The 22,690-nt window shown below is 36.9% G+C and overlaps 1 protein-coding gene across 1 annotated transcript; it reads right to left on the bottom strand.

The window, feature by feature from the left end:
• Positions 1–167: 167 nt before the first annotated feature.
• On the bottom strand, positions 168–22,329 carry LOC127832133 (splicing factor 3B subunit 4-like). Its single transcript, XM_052357371.1, has 10 exons — positions 22,236–22,329; positions 21,963–22,046; positions 15,406–15,551; positions 12,543–12,671; positions 11,858–12,038; positions 11,371–11,529; positions 9,399–9,533; positions 8,360–8,452; positions 5,384–5,563; positions 168–549 (listed from the first exon to the last, which is right to left on the bottom strand). Exons 1-10 carry the CDS (start codon positions 22,267–22,269, stop codon positions 380–382), a joined length of 1,311 nt encoding a protein of 436 aa, XP_052213331.1. The 5' UTR covers positions 22,270–22,329; the 3' UTR covers positions 168–379.
• Positions 22,330–22,690: the final 361 nt, after the last annotated feature.

Genomic DNA, 22,690 nt, shown 5'->3' with positions numbered 1-22,690 from the left:
TTTGTCATATGTATTATATTGCAACTTTACAAGTGACATAGGCTTGATTTATTTTTGCCAGCAACTTGACGTTCAAACCTACAGCAGAAGGCTGAACGATTTGCTAATTTGCCCCATCGCATGATGTCATTTACTGCTTATAAAATATATTGACACAAACAACTTCAAAATGTCCTGTATTTAATCTGAGAAAATGTACACAATGCAAATAAGAATATGGCATGACAATATGAATATGAATTCGTAAAATTCATGTAAAAAAAAATCCAGAAAATTATTCATTAATGTGCCAAAGCTTGTGATCATGTTTCCACACAGATCTCATTGCTTCATGCATCTCCAGTCTAGAAAGCCTAGTGTCCACAAGTGTCAGTGTGGCTCAGTAGCCCTCTCCGTACCCCTCATATGCTCCTCCCCCCTGTGGGGGTGGTGGAGGAGGGGGCCCCCGCATACCAGGGGGCGGGGGGCGCATGCCCCTTGGTGGTGGGCCTCTCATGGGACCACGCATCCCTGGGGGAGGCGGACGCATGCCTGGAGGGGGCCGCATACCTGCAAACGAATAGTGCAACTTGTTAAATTCACATGAACCTGAAGTAAACATATACAGTCGAAACTGACCTAACGGCCACCTGAATTTACCGGTCACCTGCAGATAACGGTCAGTCTGGAATCCCCCCCACGAAAAACACTATATTACACTTGAATTTAACGGCCACCTGACCATAACGGCCAAAGGCCACTATATTCCACTCCGAAATTCATGTTTGACCTGAAATCAACGGTCACGCGTCAGTCGTCTCGAGTCGCGAAAATTAAAAACACAGCACATTATTTGTCCGTCTATTTTGCGTTTAAAGCGTCTGAAAGCGGTAATTGTCTATGATATTATTAAAGCGGCCCGCTGTGAGTAAACAAATTATAAGGTGTTGAGAAGGTTTCTTTTCCGGGGGTAATTGTGGGGGTATCTTCAAAAGAAAATGTATCAGAGTTTATGACTTGTTGAAAGTAATTATCGCTAAATTAAATGACCGCTATTTCTTTGAATTAGAACGGTACAATTACACCGTACTATTGGTTTATGACACAGAATCCGCTTTTTAGACTTTTACGGACGTGATGTCAACGGAATGTGACAAGCTTTATTTACTGAATGAATGAGAAGCATGAGTAAACAATTATACCAGCGTTGATAAAGTCATTGTTTAATTTAACAATATGAAATTAAATCAATCTAAAAGATATTATTCTCTATAATTCAATGTACACGCGTAAGTTAATGCTGTTATTATGCTTTGTTAATGCAATGAGCATTTGTTTTACACTGTATGCAAACGACTGGGTGGGGTAACGACGTAGTAATACTACCAACTGACCAACCTTCTTAAAATTGTGATCCGAATTCAACGGTCACCTGTGGACAACGGTCACTTTGATCATTTCCCTTGACTGACCGCTGAATTCAGGTTTGACTGTAGTTCCTTATATTGTATATGATTCTTAAAACTTAAATATATATATATATATATATATATATATATATATATATTGCATAAAACAATGTCCCAGCTCATTATGTATATGTAACTTCACATGTAATAAGACAAACGATATAGTGGTATTACAATTCTGCTATTTACTTCATGGTTGACTGTGTGAACAAGTGGTAAGAATGTCAATGAGTAAGAAGTACATTTATTTCCCTTCCATGATCTAATGTTTTATAGATGAAACAACCTCCTCATGGGAATTATGTTTAAATTAGGGATGGCAAAATTATGCGAAATTCAAATATTCAAATAACAGAATTGATATTCAAAATATTCACTTTTTTTTTCCAAACATTATTGCCCTTATATTAAATGACCTGATACCCGCTTACTCATTGGCATCCTAAATCACATGTGATTAACATGTTTGATGTGACGTTCTTCGTGTCAAACTGTTAGCGCGGCCCTTATCAGCGTTGATTGCGCAATGCAATATACACACTCTAAGAAAGGGCCCGAACTGTTGTTTGTGAATTAGGTGCCAATTAACAGCTTCAATTTACTGGCAAATAATAATTTAGTTTCTGTTATCATAGTTTGAACAGACATTAAAATATGTTAATAAATCTAATTTAAAAAATGATATAAATTCAAAAAGTAAATTTTTGGTGGAAAACTTAAGAACAATAATTTGTGACAAGGGATCACAATTTAAATCTGAAAATTACTGGAAATAGTTTACACGGTCTGTGGATAAGAAGACCGCAACGTGTAATGTGTGTAAAGTTAGTTTTACATATTCGCGGTCTACAACAAATCTGTGGAATCATGTCACTGTTACAGTATCTGTCATAGTATTAGCCGATAGCGATACAATTATTCGATGGCAACGTTAATAAACAGCCTCATATTCAGCAAACAGATATAACTTACAAAACAATGGATACAAGAACTGAGTAATAGAAGTTAAGTCAATCCAGCCGTTTTATGCGAATATTCGACTGAATGGATTTTCGAATATTCGAATACCGATATAGGTATTCGATGCAATCCCTAGTTTAAATGGTTGTATACTTATATGAAAAGAAAACTATAAAATTCAGGGTAAGAATCTAGGACTCAATCATTTCAGCTTGAGTGTGCATGGGTTTCCCATAAAAGTAAAGCCTTATAAGCAAATTAACTCAATCCTAGTTTGTACTCATATTAAATCTAGATGCATGAGGATTAACTTTTACTACACCCAGACAGTAAGCTATGAGAAAGTGCATGCAAATAAATGTCATCAGTAAAACTTTTATGCAACACTAATTTTATAGATTTAGAAATTTGTGTAGCACTGTCAAGACGATGCATATTTTCTTATGTGTGGATTTCAACACATGCACTGTTTAAACATAGCTGAAGACAAGAGGCCCATGAGGGCCTGAATCGCTCTACTGCTATAAACACTGTGCAAGTTGGGAAAGAATAAGATGGAAACTGTGTACTTAATCGCGCAAACAAATAGAATTTTCTCAAATTCAAGGGGAAAATAAAATTAAAAATTGTGTACTTATTTCTCCGATACTGCTCATACTCAATAGGGTTCAAGTCCTCATTGATATAAAGATACTGTGCAAACTTGGAAATAATTGGATGAAAACTGTGGAATTAATTGCGTAAACAAGCGGGATTTCAAAATTTTCTCATATTCAAGGGGAAGTCATTCTGGACTTATTGCTTCGATATTGCTCTTTTTAAACAAGGGTTTGAGTCCTCATTGATACAAAGACACTGTGCAAGTTTGCCAAGAATTGGATGAAAATTATGGAATTTTTTCAAGGGGAGATAATTCTGGACTCTGATATTGCTCATTTTCAATAGGGTTTGACTCATCATTCAGATAAAGACACTGTGCATGTTGGGAAATGATTGGATGAAAACTGTATACTTTATTGCGTAAACAAGCCTTATTTCACAATTTTCTCAAATTCAAGGGGAGATAATTCTGGACTTTTTACTCTGATGTAACCCATTTTCAATAGGATTCGAGTCCTCATTAATTTAAAGACACTGAACAAGTTTGAAAAGAATCAGATGAAAACTGTGGACTTTATCGCGTAAACAAGAAAAAGTCTAACGCACGCACTCACGGACGGACGGACGACGGAAACCACGCCATGACATAAGCCCTAATAAAAACAAGAGGGCCCAAAGTTGCTCACTTGAGATCCAATGGAACTGACCTGTTCTGTGCAGCCCAAGATATAGAGTGCTAACAAGGTTTTACTAAAGCCATATAAGGATGTTTTCCAACAGACCGGAACCTTTTTCAAACTCATCCAAGAAATCATTAAAACAAATGTTCTGACCAAGTTTCATGAAGATAATGCAATAAATATGACTTTTAACAAGTTTTTATACTAAACATATACACTTCAACACCGTTATTTCGAAGTCGTCGGAACCGTTAAAAAAACTTTGGATTAACGATAATTCGAAATAAACATTTGACAGACGACTTCTTTGATTCTGTAAAAATAAAGCATTGTGGAATTCACATGGTTCGGTCACACTGTACTTTTAATAATTGTTTTACTTAAAAACGCAAACTAGTCAGAAAGCTATAGATTTCTACTTGTAACAAACGGAGGAATAAAACGATTCTTTTTTTTCTTTTTATTTTTCTCTAATTACAGAACATATATAGCACATCATACATGTAAATACATATGAATACATTTTCGGAAATGAATTAACATTTTTTTTAAATAAGACGCGATGTCTCTCTGAACACCGGCGTTAGCAGCACTAAACTGGACGCGTGTAACATATTTCTCCAAATTGTCAAGGGCATTAAAGAACTCACTTCCGCCCGTGTTTTGCTCGCAGAACTGCCTTACGTTGTTGATCCATGTGGTCACACGTTGATTAGATATCATGTTCATTCTTTTGTTGTCGGTCTCGTCATCGGTTTTTGACGACATTATAAAATTAACATGCTAGGCGCAGATGACAAAAGTGTAATTATCGGCTTTTGACGCGCAACGAGCAGACGACATAGGTGTGAAATTACGCTCAGTGTTTTGCAGTTTTCACTTCGGATTAAAGATTGATAATAAGATGCGAATTATAGTGTTGGGACCCACAGAATCACTTCGAATTAACAATTTCTTCGGTTTAACGAAGTTCTGATTAACAATGAAATTTTACATTGAACAAAGAAGAACCACAATCGGGACCCGAAAAATACTTCGAAATAAGGGTGACTTCGGATTATCGTTGTTCGAAATAACGGTGTTGAAGTGTATATGGTAAAATGCCCCACCCGCTGGCGGTCATGTTTTTCAACCAACTGGAACCATGTTCGAACTCGTCCAAGATGTCATTGGGACAAATCTTCAGATCAAATTTCATGAAGATCGGACAATAAATGTGGCCTCCAGAGTGTTAACAAGGCTAATGTTGACGCAGCACAACGATTGACGGACAAAAGGCGATCACAAAAGCTCACCATGAGCACATTATGCTTAGGTGAGCTAAATAGCATAGATAATTTTTATAAAAGAAGTTTGCAAATTCTGGAATTAATTCAACATGAAGCGTTTATTAAACTTGTCAAGTATTAATATGGTTAATATTTTATAAGTAATAAAGTGTTAACAAATTAAGACACAAAAGAATTGCTGTAGAAATAAATCCTCTGTACTGTATGTTTTTTTTCCATAAAGTGCATAAGGGAACTTTGCATAAACGTAATATTCCAATGAATAGATAAAGTGTAACTTAAAATCAGGTCTGACAAGTATTTAAACAGAAGCGTTTTGTTGATTGCATTTCATTCATTTTGTTGAAACGTCCATAAAAAATTATAACCTAAGACCCTTACTGTGTCCATGGTGCTGCCTACTTACCAAAGGGTGGTGGTCCCCGTGGAGGTGGTCCCCTCCATCCAGGTGGTGGACGCATGCCCGGGGGTGGGGGCATGTTGTGAGGCATCCCACCCTGGGAGGATATGGGGGGTGGGGGAGGCATACCACCCCCCTGGGGACTGGAGGACATGTTCATGGGCGGGGCTGGCGGAGGAGGCATACCTGAAACAACAGACAGACACTTAGCATTAGGCATCAGGGTTGGTTGTGGAGCAATACAACAGACAGACACTTAGCATTAGGCATCAGGGTTAGTTGTGAAGCAATACAACAGACAGACACTTAGCATTAGGCATCAGGGTTAGTTGTGAAGCAATACAACAGACAGACACTTAGCATTAGGCATCAGGGTTGGTTGTGGAGCAATACAACAGACAGACACTTAGCATTAGGCATCAGGGTTAGTTGTGAAGCAATACAACAGACAGACACTTAGCATTAGGCATCAGGGTTAGTTGTGAAGCAATACAACAGACAGACACTTAGCATTAGGCATCAGGGTTAGTTGTGAAGCAATACAACAGACAGACACTTAGCATTAGGCATCAGGGTTAGTTGTGGAGCAATACAACAGACAGACACTTAGCATTAGGCATCAGGGTTAGTTGTGGAGCAATACAACAGACAGACACTTAGCATTAGGCATCAGGGTTAGTTGTGAAGCAATCCACTTGATAGGAGCCCCGCTCAGGGATAATAGGGCTTAATGCATAAGCATAGTTTCTTCCCAGGTTAGCCTAAGCAGTCTGTACGGGCTAATCAGGGACTACACTCAAGAATTAACTGGATTTTTGCTTATACCATAAAAGCTGAAAGTGTTGTCCCTCATTAGCCTGTGGGGACTGCACAGTTTTATCATGGACCCCACTTAACGCACATGTATTTGGCACTTTACCACATAGATACATATTTTTACGCCTTCGTAGTCCCTTAGAAAGTTACATTAAACAAGACTATTGCCAAGCAATAAAAGTCCCCTACTGGCTCCACCATTGTCAGAAAATCCACCATTGTCAGAATGTTTTATCTTTTTTGTATTTGTTGCCATAGCAACCAGAATTTTAGACGTAGGAACAAAATGACGTGCATAATGTCCATATTGCCATCTATCCATGTTTCAAGTTTCATGAAAAAATATGAAGAACTTTTGAAGTTATCACAGGATCCAAAAAAAACACCATTTTCAGCAGTATTTCTAGTCTATTTGCTGCCATACCAACCAGAATTTTTGACGTAGGAACAAAATAAAATGACGTGCATAATGTCCATATTGCCATCTATCCATGTTTCATGTTTCATGAAAAAATATGAAGAACTTTTAAAGTTATCGCAGGATCCAGAAAAAACACACCATTTTCAGCAGTATTTCTAGTCTATTTGCTGCCATAGTAACCAGAATGTTTGACGTAGGAACAGAATGAAATGACGTGCATAATGTCCATATTGCAATCTATCCATGTATCAAGTTGCATGAAAAAATATTAAGAATTTTTTAAGTTATCGCAGGATCCTGAAAAAAACACCATTTTCAGCAGTATTTCTAGTCTATTTGTTGCCATAGCAACCAGAATTTTTGAGGTAGGAACAAAATGAAATGACGTGCATAATGTCCATATTGCCATCTATCCATGTTTCAAGTTTCATAAAAAAATATGAAGAACTTTTCAAGTTATCGCAGGATCCAATAAAAAACACCATTTTCAGCAGTATTTCTAGTCTATTTGTTGCCATAGCAACCAGATTTTTTGAGGTAGGAACAAAATGAAATGACGAGCAAAATGTCCATATTGCCATCTATCCATTTTTTAAGTTTCATGAAAAAATATGAAGAACTTTTAAAGTTATCGCAGGATCCAGAAAAAAACACCATTTTCAGCAGTATTTCTAGTCTATTTGTTGCCATAGCAACCAGAATTTTTGACGTAGGAACAAAATGAAATGACGTGCATAATGTCCATATTGCCATCTATCCATGTTTCAAGTTTCATGAACAAATATGAAGAACTTTTAAAGTTATCGCAGGATCCAGAAAAAAACACCATTTTCAGCAGTATTTCTAGTCTATTTGTTGCCATAGCAACCAGATTTTTTGAGGTAGGAACAAAATGAAATGACGTTCAAAATGTCCCTATTGCCATCTATCCATGTTTTAAGTTTCATGAAAAAATATGAAGAACTTTTAAAGTTATCGCAGGATCCAGAAAAAAACACCATGTTCAGCAGTATTTCTAGTCTATTTGTTGCCATAGCAACCAGAATTTTTGACGTAGGAACAAAATAAAACGAAGTACATAATTTCCATATTGCCATCTATCCATGTTTCAAGTTTCATGGAAAAATATTAAGAACTTTTAAAGTTATCGCAGGATCCAGAAAAGTGTGACAGACACACAGAGCGAAAACCATAAGTCCCCTCCGGTTTCACCGGTAGGGGACTAATTAAAGACATTTCTTACTGTATTTGAGTTTTAAAGGCTTCATTTCCAACCCTTAGATACTGATAAGCAGCAAACAGCATAAAACCTGAACAGACTGCGAGTTACTAATTGACATAGAGGACAAGTATCATAGTATGAGGTTGAGTCAATAAACAGTAGCTGACAGTTATTTCATGGATGCGCGGTGATCAGGATAGGACTGGGGCAACAGTTCCAAAGTCATTCCTGATACCTTGAGACAACAGTTTTGACTGTTGACCAAGAATCCATGAAATAACTGTTTTATTACCTGATCACTTTTCTGTAGTCTGCACAAGTGGGCAACAGTTAAAACTATTGACAGGTCAACAGTTGAAATATTCACTGGTAACAGTTTAAAACATGGCAACACGAGGAAATAGGAAAACATAATGAATTATCATTTATATAAGGCATCAGGGAATAATATTGTTTTGTTCATGCATGATTGTATTGTATCTGACTGTAGCTGTTGCTGATGCAGGTATGTGCAGGTACTTACCAGGTCTGGGTGGAGGCTGCATGTTGCCCATGTTGCCCATCGAGTTGGGAGGCATCCCCGGGGGAGGGCGCATGGGAGGGAAATGCATCTGACCTGCATTCACACACATGAAACAAGTATCTTTATAATATATATTTACATTTTCAAGATATCGAATAAAGCACAAGCACCTTAAAGGGCTTTGTTCACATAATGTGTCTGTCTTTGTTTAAGTTTGTCATTACATGCTTTGAATTAATAAATGTTAACAAAAGCACTCAGGAGCTCAAGTATAATTGAATGGTAGAATTTAAGAACAAAAAAGATTACCCCACATCGGCTCAAACACTGAACTTTGAATCAAAAAGATATTGCCTAAATCACTTAGCTATCTAGACTGTTGCTTAACTTCAAGCACATCTAATATATTTTCAGTAGGAGTCTACTTAATTTGTGATATTTTTATGCTAACTTACTAACTCATGTTAACTAAGTTAGGTGCTAACTATGTTAGGTGTTCTTTTATTTTTTTAATCTGTGATTTTTTTCAAACTGTGACAAAAAGAACAATTGTAATTTTTCAAATCTGTGAACAAGTCCCTTTAATATACAAAATGCTTACTCTCAATACTCAATTTTTTAATTTTTACAGGCATGTTTGTTTGCGGAAATGGTTTGTTTCTTTTCATGCATTTGGATTTATGAGTGTGGTGTTCATTCATATAACTTTCATACACAAATGTTTACTCTCAAAACTGAATTTTTTAAATGTTTACATGTTTAAGATACCAGCTTATTTGTTTACATGTTTTTGGATTTTTAAAGTTATTTCAAAAGTTTTGCAATAGAAGAACGGACTGACAGACGAACAACGCCAATACTATATTTAAGTCATATCGCGATGTTCAGTTAACACACACTTTTCCATTGAAAGCTAGTTTACAAATATTAAGTGTATGCCACTTCAACTGCCATACTTAAATTGTGTAATCTGATGATGAATATACTATTCATTATTGTATCCTGTACTGTGAACCCACTGATAACTACAGGTACATACCGGGTGGGGGCCCTGAGAAAGGGGGCATTCCTGACGGTGGAATGGGCGGGGGCATCATAGGGGGCGCTCCTGACATCGGGGGGCCTCCCATGGGGGGAGGGATGGGAGGGGGCAGGCTGGTCTGCTGGTTCATACCTGAAACATCAAGAACACAGTCACCATCAGTCTTTATCAGACACCACAGGGCTAAAAGCAAGTGCATAATTGTGTCCCAAACTAGAATGTGCAGTCTGCACACGCCTATCAGGAACAATACTTTTGGCCTAGACGTTTTTTTTCCGTTTACCAGACACTTCCTTTTTATAAAAAGTTCTTAAAATATGAAAGAGTCTGCCCAGGCTAATCTGGGACTTTACGCACATGCATGAAGCCCTGTTTTTTCAAAAACAAGGCTCATATTTTGAACAATAGTTTATGAAAATAATGAGAAATGACATTGTTTTTAGATGGAACTAATTCCAAATAACATGATTTCAATAAGAAAATGGCTACTAATTAAGATGTCTTAGTGCCAACAAAAACTTAACACTGAACATAAGTAAAAACAAACAATTTTGATGTTGTTCCCTTTTTAAATAACCTGATACAATGATGTGCATGTTAGAAGGATACATATGGCTTCACATCAGACTTTTGTCTCAAAACTCTGCTGATGGTGAAAAACACAAATATTTAAGTGCACAAATTCACAAATAACAAAAATAGTTTCAATACTCTTGCAGGAGCACTTTTAAAGATATCTTTGACAAAAGTCCCTCAAGTCATTGATAGATTACAATTAGCCTGACCTCTGTCAAAGTCAGAAAGAGAAAAGAGCACCGCATAACGGGTGCCACGCTTTGCTACGGGTGCAGTTTTGAATAAATGAAAGCTTGTCAGAATTTTTTTTTTAGAGGTCACAGTGACCTTGACCTTTGACCTAGTGACCTCAAAATGGGTGTGGCATGTAGAACTCATCAAGGTGCATCTACATATGAAGTTTCAAAGTTGTAGGTGGAAGCACTTTGATTTAAGAGCCAATGTTAAGGTTTTAGCACGATCCGGACCTCGGACGTCCTGGCTATGACAATACCTCAGGTTTTCTCCGAAAACGCCGAGCTAAAAATGAACCAGTATACCAAGGTGTAAAAGTTGACAATGTTATTAATAAGCTTTATGAATCTAGCATGCATACAAAGATTATCATTACATGTGATAAAAGCATATGAATATCTCCACATTCTATGCACTGTAAGCATGTGAACATCTCCACATTCTATGCACTGTAAGCTACATGAACATCTCCACATTCTATGCACTGTAAGCTACGTGAACATCTCCACATTCTATGCACTGTAAGCTACGTGAACATCTCCACATTCTATGCACTGTAGGCTACGTGAACATCTCCACATTCTATGCACTGTAAGCTACATGAACATCTCCACATTCTATGCACTGTAAGCTACGTGAACATCTCCACATTCTTCATCTCCACATTCTATGCACTGTAAGCTACGTGAACATCTCCACATTCTATGCACTGTAAGCTACGTGAACATCTCCACATTCTATGCACTGTAAGCTACGTGAACATCTCCACATTCTATGCACTGTAAGCTACGTGAACATCTCCACATTCTATGCACTGTAAGTTACATGAACATCTCCACATTCTATGCACTGTAAGCTACGTGAACATCTCCACATTCTATGCACTGTAAGCTACATGAACATCTCCACATTCTATGCACTGTAAGCTACGTGAACATCTCCACATTCTATGCACTGTAAGCTACGTGAACATCTCCACATTCTATGCACTGTAAGCTACGTGAACATCTCCACATTCTTCATCTCCACATTCTATGCACTGTAAGCTACGTGAACATCTCCACATTCTATGCACTGTAAGCTACGTGAACATCTCCACATTCTATGCACTGTAAGCTACGTGAACATCTCCACATTCTATGCACTTAAAGCTACTTACCCATCATACCCATCTGCCCCATGAGTTGTTGTGATGGTGGTGGTGGTGGAGGGGCGATACCCCCAGTAGGGGCAGGGGCCAGAGGGGGCGGGGCATCTGCAAACAGCTGATGTGGTCTGTCAGTCAGGGACAGGGGGTTCTTAGCTGCCATCATGCGCTCTGTAACATGAGACAGTCAGCCAGTGAGAATGTCCAGCAAACATTACACAGCTGCATCAAGCAACATATAATATTTGAAAACTGAAATATACAACTTACCTGTTACAGAGAGCTTGAAGCATAAATGAAAATTAATAACTAAGATTAATACAATATTGCATTACGCAGAATTTAATGACATCAAATTTAATAGTATGCATCATTTTGTATTAAACAAATATAACAATTGTATATACAATATAACTAAATTCAATAAAGCCAAACATGATTATAGCACTTCATGGAGGCACATTGTTAGAACTACAAAATGTTAGTGAGATGAGAGTACCTGCAGCAGAGCCATGTCTCTCCCCCTTTGAGTCCTTTCTGAAGGCATATGAAATGGTGATAGCTCTATTGCACAGGTACTGGCCGTTCATGGCCTCAATAGCCGAGTCAGCTGCCTCAAAACTGGCAAAGTTGATAAAGGCATAGCCCTTGGAGTTGCCACTGTCTGGATCCCTCATGATCTACAGCACAATAGGGTGTGTACAACATGCATTCAATGACAACATTTTTGATTGTTTTGTATATAGCTATGAAATATAAAGGTGTACCTGCTAACCTTCATGGAGTCAAGTAAGCATTAGATTTGTTACCTTTTCTAAACAATCACACAGTTTCAAACAAGAGATGTGTTTGTCAGAAACACAACGCCCCTACTGCGTCGCTTTGAAGCCATATATTTGACCTTGACCATTCACCACTAAAAATGTGCAGCTCCATGAGATACACATGCATGCCAAATATCAAGTTGCTATCTTCAGTATTGCAAAAGTTATGGGATATGTTAAAGTTTTTGAACAGACAGACTGACTGATGGACAGTTCAACTGCTATATGCCACCCTACTGAGGGCATAAAAATATTCCTATGACCAGTCCCAACACTATAATTTCATAAATTGATCCAGCATCAGCCAATCAGATTCTTGTCACTGATATCTGTTATATTTGTCTTTCAACTTGAACATACCTTAGGAGTCTGTAATATCACTCCAAATGCACTGAATGTGTCATAGAGAAGTTTTTCATCAACCTCTGGATCCAAATTACCAATAAATATGTTTGCCCCAACATCAAGATTTCGTTGGTTTGCTGAGGCCTGGAACATAAACAAATACAGTTTGAAGATTAAAATAGTTTGCTCATTATTTAAAATTTAAGTTTGGTAAAAAAAAAATTAAGCACAGGTGTTAAAATTCCACTCATTTGCTCCTAATGGCAAGGTATACAGTACAGGCACCGTGTACTTAAACAAACGCCACTCCCCGCGGTGTTCATCTCACTGTGTTCGCTTACCAATATGAACCCCGCAATTTGTGTTCAGATCAAATATCGCAGGGGCTGTTTGCGATAAGGCCAATACCGCCAATCACCGCTGACCCATAATATCTACCACGGTGTTCATCGTGTTCGCTAAAAATAAAATAATTGAAAATAAACGTATTGCATTGATCCTTTTCATTTAAAAGTGATATGCATTTCACATCCATGCACATGACAGTTTTTCTGTCTTTTTAAACGCGCGTATTAAAAAAAACGCATTCGCACCTAGCTGTAGGATACCGCACCTGGAGGAGTGTTAATTGAGTGTTTGATTATTCAATTAACAGTTTGAAGCCATGGAGAACTCATAACTGATTGTAGTAATCGTATTATCCAGAGTCTCTGAATTACCCGATACATACATGTCAACTGTCTCAATCGCATACATGCAACTTTTCCCATCTGTATCCATTACTCGATAATCCCATATATGCCCGATATATATATTTTTTAAACCAAATTATGGGTGGGTAATATAGACGATACGAGCCATAAACACAAACGTTTGAAAATTTCGAAAGTGTCAAATGAATTTCGGCATATGATTCTATTTAAAGATATAATGAAATAAGCTCCCAATCAGGACCATTGTATTGCATCATGCGTAAATCACCTGACACAGTTTGCACGCGTCGTGTACAGCTATTTTAGGTTACAAATTCTACATGAAATACAGGAATTTCTTTGTCCAGATAAAAAAAGTGCGAAAATTGGCGTGGGTGTATTTATTTGTAAATAAAAATTTCGTAGCGGGTACATCATTTAATTTCCATTAAAAGTTTTGATGTGAATTTCAACTGAAGTGCCGGGGTATCTTGCGAATTAATTGGCATTGACATTTCCTCTTAATAAAATATAATTTAAACACATTGTATCGTTACCGTTACGCCGTATCAGTTCCTTCATTATTGAAACAATTATTGTATTGTATACTGACTGCACACAAGTGTCGTAACATACGGATGCAATACGTAAATTCGGACAGTACTTTAAGTCGGACACAAGTAAATAAATGATTTAATACTCTCTTGATTTCTTTGAAACTCGGTATTTGTTGTTAAAAAGGGCAATTGCATTGTCAATTTGATTAACACTATAAGAGTCAATAGTATTGATCATCTAAACGCTTTATTTACGTTTCCGACTTAGCGTACTGTCCGAATTAAAGTACGCATACATGTGCACATACATGTAATATCTAAATGTAGTATATGATTTTCTTTTATACATTTACATTTAAAACGCGTGAATGACTCTCGCAGACAGGTGTTTACGGTGGCTGCGCAGCATCACAGTGATCACGGGTGTTCCCGTTTACAATAGCGTGCAATCGCGGCGATATCAGGTGTTCACTGAACACCGCGGTCAGTAGCATGTCTGCCCCCCCCCCACCCCCCTGCAAAATGTCACTCATTAGGAAAAATGAACACCGCGGACAGACGTTTTTGTACTGTGTACGGTGTCTGTACTGTATTAAACCATTACACTAGCTTGATTTATCTAATGCTAGACAAACTCAGGGAATAAATGTCCCTGTGCAAAATGTAAAATGCTTCAATAATGATAAAACATATTAACTCCACATCAGCTGTGTCTTTGTTCTAATTTGGGAAACATAATTTTATATTTCTCATTGTTTACAATTAAATAATAGTTTAAGAATAATCCAAATTTGTCATGGTCAAAAACATCATCTGGACTTTCTTGTTAAGGTATTTTGTATATTGTACTGTACAATATCAATGAAAATGTACAGAAAATAATTAAACATTAATACCATATGACAAATATTAGGTATTAATAAACACATATGCAAAAGACAAAACATTTAATTGTATTTTCCTAATAATAACAAACAAGAGCTGTGTTTGTGAAACACAATGCCCCCTACTGCGCTTTGAGTATTTTAGAAACAAGGCTATATTTTGAATGTAAAGGTCAGTGACCTTGATCTTTGACCTAGTGACTTCAAACCATGTTTGATTGTAGATCTCAATGAGATGCATGTACATGTGAAGTTTAAAGAACATACACCCCAAGAGTTTTCATTTTATGAGCAAGGTTAAAGTTTTGGGACAGACAGACAAACACATACAATGACAGACAGACAGGCCAAAATTAATATACCCACGATCATTCGATCTGGGGTCATAACAAGTATTTTTTGTAAGTAGAGAACACATTTCAAAGGTTAGAATTCGCAATCAGAATCCTTTATTTGGAATTTAAAATCCTATAAAAAGCAGATTAGCCATGATAACCAAAATTTGTCTTTTTCTTCTTTTTTGGTTTTTCAACTTATTGACAACATTTATATGCGACAGCATTGGCCATACTGACCATTAAATTTTTCCTTCCTAGTAAGTGATGTGAAATGCTAATGTAATAGTGGATTAAATTAAGTCTTATAGTTATAGAACCAGAAATGGTACAAGTAATTTCCAATGCCAAGCAAAGAAACAAAATACTGGGTACATGCAAAGATAGTTCTCTGTTAGTACTATACTGACCTTGTTGACTCTGATAGGTTTCCCATACATTTTAATCATGTTCATGATTTTAATGGCATAGTCTGCATCCTCCTCCCCCATGAACTCCACGAAGCCATAGCCCTGGTGTGTCTGGGTAACCCGGTCCTTGGGCATGTGCACATTCACTGAAATTAAACATCACCACTAAAGAATCCTTGGAGTCTTAGGGGCACATCCAGTGTATGGCACTGGAAAACAATAGCATTTGAAGAAAGTTTACTTTGAAAAAAACAAAAACAAATATTGATGAGGAAATATCCAGAGTCAAGTGACAATGGCTGATTCAGTCACCTTTTTTGGTTTCATGTTTTTTGTTTTCACAACTTATTCAGTTATGGTTCAAAACTGTAAGTATTTTGGTCTATAAATAATGCAAATCTGCCCTATCAGTTAGGACCCACTTATTGGAGTAAAATGAGGGGTAGCTATCAATGATAATTGACGATAAAATCTCTTTTCAATTTATTTTAGAAAACATTTTTATTTTGTAACGTGGCTAACAGAAGTGGCATACATTTATGTGTCTTTATATACAGTCCACTCTCGTTATCTCGACATCGGATATCTCGATATTCTTGATATGTCGAAGTAAGCCCAATGTCCCAACTTTTTTCCTTCTTTATCTATATAAATAAACATCGCATATCTCGATTTTCGTTATGTCGAATAATTCCATATCTCGATATAAAATTTTGTCCCGAGTCCCGATTTTACATGTATTTACTGTGGTTTATCTCGAAGTGCGAATAACTGTCCCAGTGTCGGCAAAAGGTGAGAAATTGTGTCTTTGAAACTTCACCGTCCCGCTTTGCTCGGCTGCTCCCGATACTGTGTGGTAGGAAATTGATCCGTTAATTGCATCAATGATCACATGTGTGTAATGTCGTTAGCCATTAATCCTTGAATAAGGCCTGTCACTTTAACATCAATTAACTGCAATTAATACACAGCTTGCCGAAAGGCCGAAAGACTAATTGTTTTTACAAACAACATTCCAAAATTCATTGAGTTATATTTTTGCGTATATAAACCGTCGCAAATTTGCAGAATGATTGGACGTCAATTGCATCATAACTTTAAATAGCAACATTACCGGATGTGTTTACTCGACAGTTTAGAAAAATTATAACCGCATGTGTTGATGCAATTCTGTAATACCTAAAACGCCATTTTAAGCATTTAAATAGCAAAATTAATCGTGCCTCGTAAAAACGCGTATATATCAGGTAGAGAGTATTATCCCACACAGTGACGGCTTTAGTAAGACCACTTAGCAGGTATTTAGATGTTAAAACAAGGTCAATTTTTGTCTCATTTTTTCTTTGAAAACACCTAATCGGATATCTCGAACTCTCGTTATCTCGATATTTTTTCTTGTTCCCGCTGACTTCGAGATAACGAGAGTGGACTGTATATATATCATGCAAAAGCAAAGATAAATATGCACAATCTTCAACTTACCAATAACACAACACTAACCATGGTATCTTTGTCAAACCCTCTAAAAACTTGTGAATTGTAGTATAAACATGGTCATTCAAATAAAAAAAACAGCTATAAAGTGATTGATAACGGTACATTTGTACTTTGTTTAAACTTTTCCCAGGATACGTATAATCCTGACTGAATCAATTCCCAAATTATTTTCCCTCTAAACCCTGGTTGACTCCATCAATTTAAGCATACATGTACTTACAAAATTTCTCATCTTAATCCATTACCTGATAATCCTTACTTCCATTTTAAAAAGCAAATTCTGGTGAATATTGACAATAAAAAGCTTAACAATTTTATAAAAATAAAGATGTAATGAAATAGCCGTCCATCTATGAAGGGGCTATTCCCACTTAACGTGCGTAAAGCGCCTGAAGCGATGTGTGCCAATTGTGCACTATTTTCTATTACAATGACCAATCTACAGCTAAATGTAAATTTAGATTTCATACCACACGAAATAGTCAATGTCTGCAAATCAGAAGAAAAGTATTTGTGTATGTAATAAACCAACATTTGTTTGTATTTAAATGGTAAATATTATTTAAATTGTGTGTTGTCTGTGTATGTTGGTTCGGTTCTCATTTGTATTTTAGCAATTCTTAAGAACATAAATATTGTTATTTACAAAGTGTCAAGATAGTCTTGTCTCGTAGATCATCTATGGGATAAAACTGCGTAAGCTACTTCGATATGTTTACTGACCTATAAAATGATTGTTTTTACACATGACGCATTAGGCGTAAAAAAAATAATTGCTTGTTTCCGGTGGCCCGACCCTACCTAATTTTTTGCTGCCGGTCCTAATCTTTTTTGAGCCCAAAATTCGAAAAAAAACGGACAGCGTATTTTTCAGCGACGCTCAATAAACTGTATACGTTTTTATTTTTACTGTTATTGAAGCGCACGTGGTAGCTGGCCAATGTTTTTTACCCACAAAAAATGCTATTGTAAAGCAATATGTCAACCAAATTGTATATTTGCTAGGTTTTGCAATGTCTGCAGTCAAACGATATGCACATTTTATTTAATGTGCAAAACGCGTACAATTTTTAGGAATGTCGTTTATGGATACATTATTTTTCGTCGATTATAATTTATTTTCGAGTTCTTTATAGTTATAAATAGAATGACGAATACACATGCGGTGATATGGACGGTGTGGTTTATAATATTTTTAATTGTATTCACCTGAAAATACAATTGGAAAGACAATAAAAAAGAACAATTAGTAAGGGGCTCTGGATGGGGTGGGGGATCTGCCCTTTATTTCTGTTGGGTTCCTGCGGCTGCGGTTCCAAGACCCCCGGCCTAATTTTCAGGATTTCAAATTTGGAACAATCGACACCCCTATTAAATGTACATCTATAAAATAACTTATGTTTGTACTTTGACAAGTACCATACAAATTATTTCTATATTGAAAACTGTATGTTACATTATGATATGTGATATGCCCTTGTTGTAATTAAAAGAAATATAAACAAGTTGACAGTACACCATCAAAAAACAAAAAACTGGTTGGCTCAACGAAATTTTGGGACAGCGCTAGCCCTGGTAGATAGAACCCATGACACCAGTACATAATATAATCTGAAAATGTGGTCCTTTGGAAGCATAAACTGCATCCAAGAAATATAATAGCACACCCAGTTTGATTGGGTCTGTTCATGGTGATTATGTTACATGCAACACCACTCGCATCCCCCTAGCACGGCTTTTGGGCTATTTAATATATTATAAATTATAAATAATATAGTATACACTCCATGATCCCAAAGGAACAGAAAGTATAACAACACTGAATCCATATAGACACTGAGGGTCAAGCTTACTGCGACTTTAGTTATGCCTTTTATTGGTCATAAAATGGACTATTAAAGTCGTTGCCAGAAGTCAACATTAAACTCGGAAATAAGGAAAGCAACAAATGCACAATTAATGAACAGCTAGTTTTTATTTCATAAAAGCATTTAAATAAAGCCATATAGCATTACATACATCATCAAATTTATTGTACATACAGTTGTACACAAAAAAATGAGAAGAAGATGCACCATGTACGACATTTTCTATAAAAAAAATATTGTTAAAAATAACATTATTTGCCTACCTACCTACCTACCCTAATTTTTTAGGCCATGTCAGTGGAAACAAACATAATTTTTTTTAAGGCCTTATTACTGGTGCTTTAGTACACAGAACGTTGGATGTTTGGAGCTTGAATGTGATAACAAGGGACAAAATTGTCACAAAACCAGGTTTTCATTGTGAAAAAAAATCTGATAAAGGGAGAAAACTCAAACTGAACTTTTGAAATGAACAAACAAAATTAACCCCCTTTGTCAGTTTGTTTTTTAAAAAAATCTATTTTTAGTCGTGGCGACCTTGACATTGGAGATGTTGACGTGATTCTTTCGTGCGACACACCGTCCCATGATGGTGAACAAATGTGCCAAATGATTTTAAAATCTCACAATGAATGACATAGTTATGGCCAGGACAAGCTCATTTATGGCCATTTTTGACCTTTGAACTCAAAGTGTGACCTTGACCTTGGAGATATCGACGTAATTATTTCGCGCGACACACCGTCCAATGATGGTGAACAAATGTGCCAAATGATTTTAAAATCTGACAATGAACGACATAGTTATGGCCCGGACAAGCTTGTTCCGCCCGCCCGCCAGCCAGCCAGCCAGCCCGCCCGCATTCGCCAATCTAATAACCAGTTTTTTCCTTCGGAAAACCTGGTTAAAAACAAGAGCTGTCACCATAGGATGACTTATGCCCCCTATAAACGGTTGGTAGAAGTTATGAGCTTTTTTCGAAACCTAAACGCAGATTTCGCAACCTGAACGCGGATCCTAAGTTCAAGGTCACAGAGGTCAAAATTTGTGTGCATATGGAAAGGCCTTGTCCATATACACATGCATGCCAAATATGAAATTGCTATATGAAGCGACATAGAAGTTATGAGCATTTTTCAAAATCTAAACGCAAAGTGTGATGGACAGACGGACGGACAGTCCGATCACTATATGCCCTCCTTCGGAGACATAAAAATGTCTAAGAATATCAAAATAAATCAGAAAGCCACATAAACTAGAGAGCCGACACCATGTTAAATCCTTGAAATGCATTAAGTGACGCTGTGACCTAGTTTTTGACCTAGCATGACCCATATTCGAACTTGACCTAGATATTATCTTGATACAACTTCTGACCAAGTTTGGTAAAGATCAGATGAAAACTACTTCAATTAGAGAGCGAACACAATGCTAAATCCTTGAAATGCACTAAGTTACCCCGTGACCTAGTTTTTGACCCGGCATGACCCATATTCGAACTTGATCTAGATATTGTCTAGATACAACTTCTGACCAAGTTTGGTAAAGATCGGATGAAAACTATTTGAATTAGAGAGCGGACACGAAAAGTTTAACAGACTGACAGACAGTGCAAAAACTATATATCCCCTTTTCTTCGAAAGGGGGCATAAAAAACAAAGACACATATTTCAGTGCATCTGGGTGTATAAAAAGCAAGGGTCAGGGATACTGCCAACCAAATTGATCTGGTTACTTTTCCCAATAACGAACCCAAAATTATTTAACCTAGAAACAAATCGATAAATGAGACAACATGTGATTGCAAACTTTGTATGCTAGCTGCAATTGATGGTTGCACTTATTGATAAAACAAGAGCTGTGTTTGTGAAACAATGCCCCCTACTGAGCCGCTTTGAAGCCATATTTGACCTTTGACCTTAAAGGATGACCGTTGAACTTGAAGGATGACCTTGACCTTTCACCACTCAAAATGTGCAGCTTCTTGAGATACACATGCATGCCAAATATCAAGTTGCTATCTTCAATATTGCAAAAGTTATGACCAAGGTTAAAGTTTGTGACACATACAATAACAGACAGACAGACAGACAGACAGACACAGACAGGCCAAAAACAATATACCCCCAATCATTCAATCTGGGGGCATAAAAAAGGAGTTGTATTTGTATCTAAAACGTATGCTCCATCGTAAAATGACAGGTGCTTTTCATTAATCCATACTAATTATGTGACGTCCGTCGTTAACTCGATTGTTTTTTATTTGTCCTTTTCGCTGAGCATAGTTATTTCTTTTTATTGTCCGACATCTTGGATCACGTTAACAACATGTGTGCAACGAACGTAAACTCGTATATGTCCAACTACTTTCGCGAACCAATAGTAAAGTATGATGTCGTTTGGCAAGACGCTCGGTTAACGTTTTGAATCACTTTCGGATTTTATCGATGCTGTTTGTTACGAAATTCAACGTATTATGTCCGAAAATATCATGAGTCTGTAATCACGAAATAATGTAGTTGTGAAAACTGCAAGGGGGTAACACTCTTTTGAAGCAAAAATCGCCGGCCAGTAAGGCCGACGGGCTTTTGCCAAGTCTGCTTTATTGACCCCCTTTTGAACAAACAGTTTCTAATACTTGAGTGCACAAGTGTTGATTTTTGACACCATATCAGCGATTTATCGCCAAATTATTGATTTTATAAGGCATTCATACCACGGTGTTTTTATGAAAGGAGATGCTCATTGCTATTAACAGATGCATCATAGTGAAATCAAAGCCAACTGCTTTTGTATTTCATTGCCTGATTATTAAAGTTTAAATTGAGTGATGACGGATACACATTGATGTTTCACATAAACTTACTTATGTGTTGACGAATTTTCTGAAAATAGTTTGTACATATTGCACCAATCTAAATTTAGAGTTATTGACCATTGATTGATCTGCATAGTGCACATGTGTGTTCACTTCCAGAAAATGGAGAACATTAGTGCTTAAGCGTTTGTGTTCAAAATTCTTAAACACAGTTAACATCAATTATTGTTCAAATGTCCTTATTTTTTATGGATTGTCCAGTTTTGGACCTGATGAATTCTGGCATGCATTACGGGTATATCTTGAGAAAATACAGATTTTTGCTTTCTCTAGAAAGAAAAAATGTAAAGAAAATTGAGAAAAAAACAACATACCAACAGGACCAGCCTGCAAAAATAATTCCCAAAGAATTGACTCTGCAACCTTTTCGTCCAGTCCGCCCACATACACAGTGGCATCTGAAATATAGTAACAATTTTGTCCGAAACAATTTATCCGAAAACTGTTATTACATGGAACAATTCTTCAGTCATACTTTCGGCGGAAAGATAAGGTATTATTAAACATTACAATAAAAGATAATTTTAAAAGAAGTTTAAATTGATTCAAATAGTGTCTATTACTAATATAGCTGTGATTTTTTTTACCCTGATTACGTTCCGCTACTGGTCCAGCGGCCATTCTGACGCCATGCGAATCTGTAAAGTCAAACCGTGATAATGTCAAACTGGTCAGCCTACAATAAAATATCAATTCAAATCTCGATTCAAATCTCGGGCTAGTGAAGTTGAACATAAATGCATAAACGAGTCGAATAGCTTGCTTCCACAATATCATTTGACCAGTCTTGGAAACTATTTGGAAAAGATTTGCTGGGGTCCAGTTGACCGTTAGGCCCCCTGGTGGGTGCAGGGCAAGGCCCTGCTAGGGGGTCCAGCGGGGGGGGGGCGAAGCTTCACGATTTTAAGGATTTTGAAGGCTTTGACAACCACTTCTCGAACATGTCACGCCTTATATACTTTCATCAAAGTACCTTCTTATAATGCCACAAAAGTGCATATTGTATAGTTTTGGGTGTCCAGGGGGCGAAGCTCCCCGGAAG

The sequence above is a fragment of the Dreissena polymorpha genome, chromosome 5 (genome assembly GCF_020536995.1).
Source record: "Dreissena polymorpha isolate Duluth1 chromosome 5, UMN_Dpol_1.0, whole genome shotgun sequence".
NCBI lineage: Eukaryota > Metazoa > Mollusca > Bivalvia > Myida > Dreissenidae > Dreissena > Dreissena polymorpha.
This window is presented reverse-complemented; position numbering and strand designations above follow the sequence as displayed.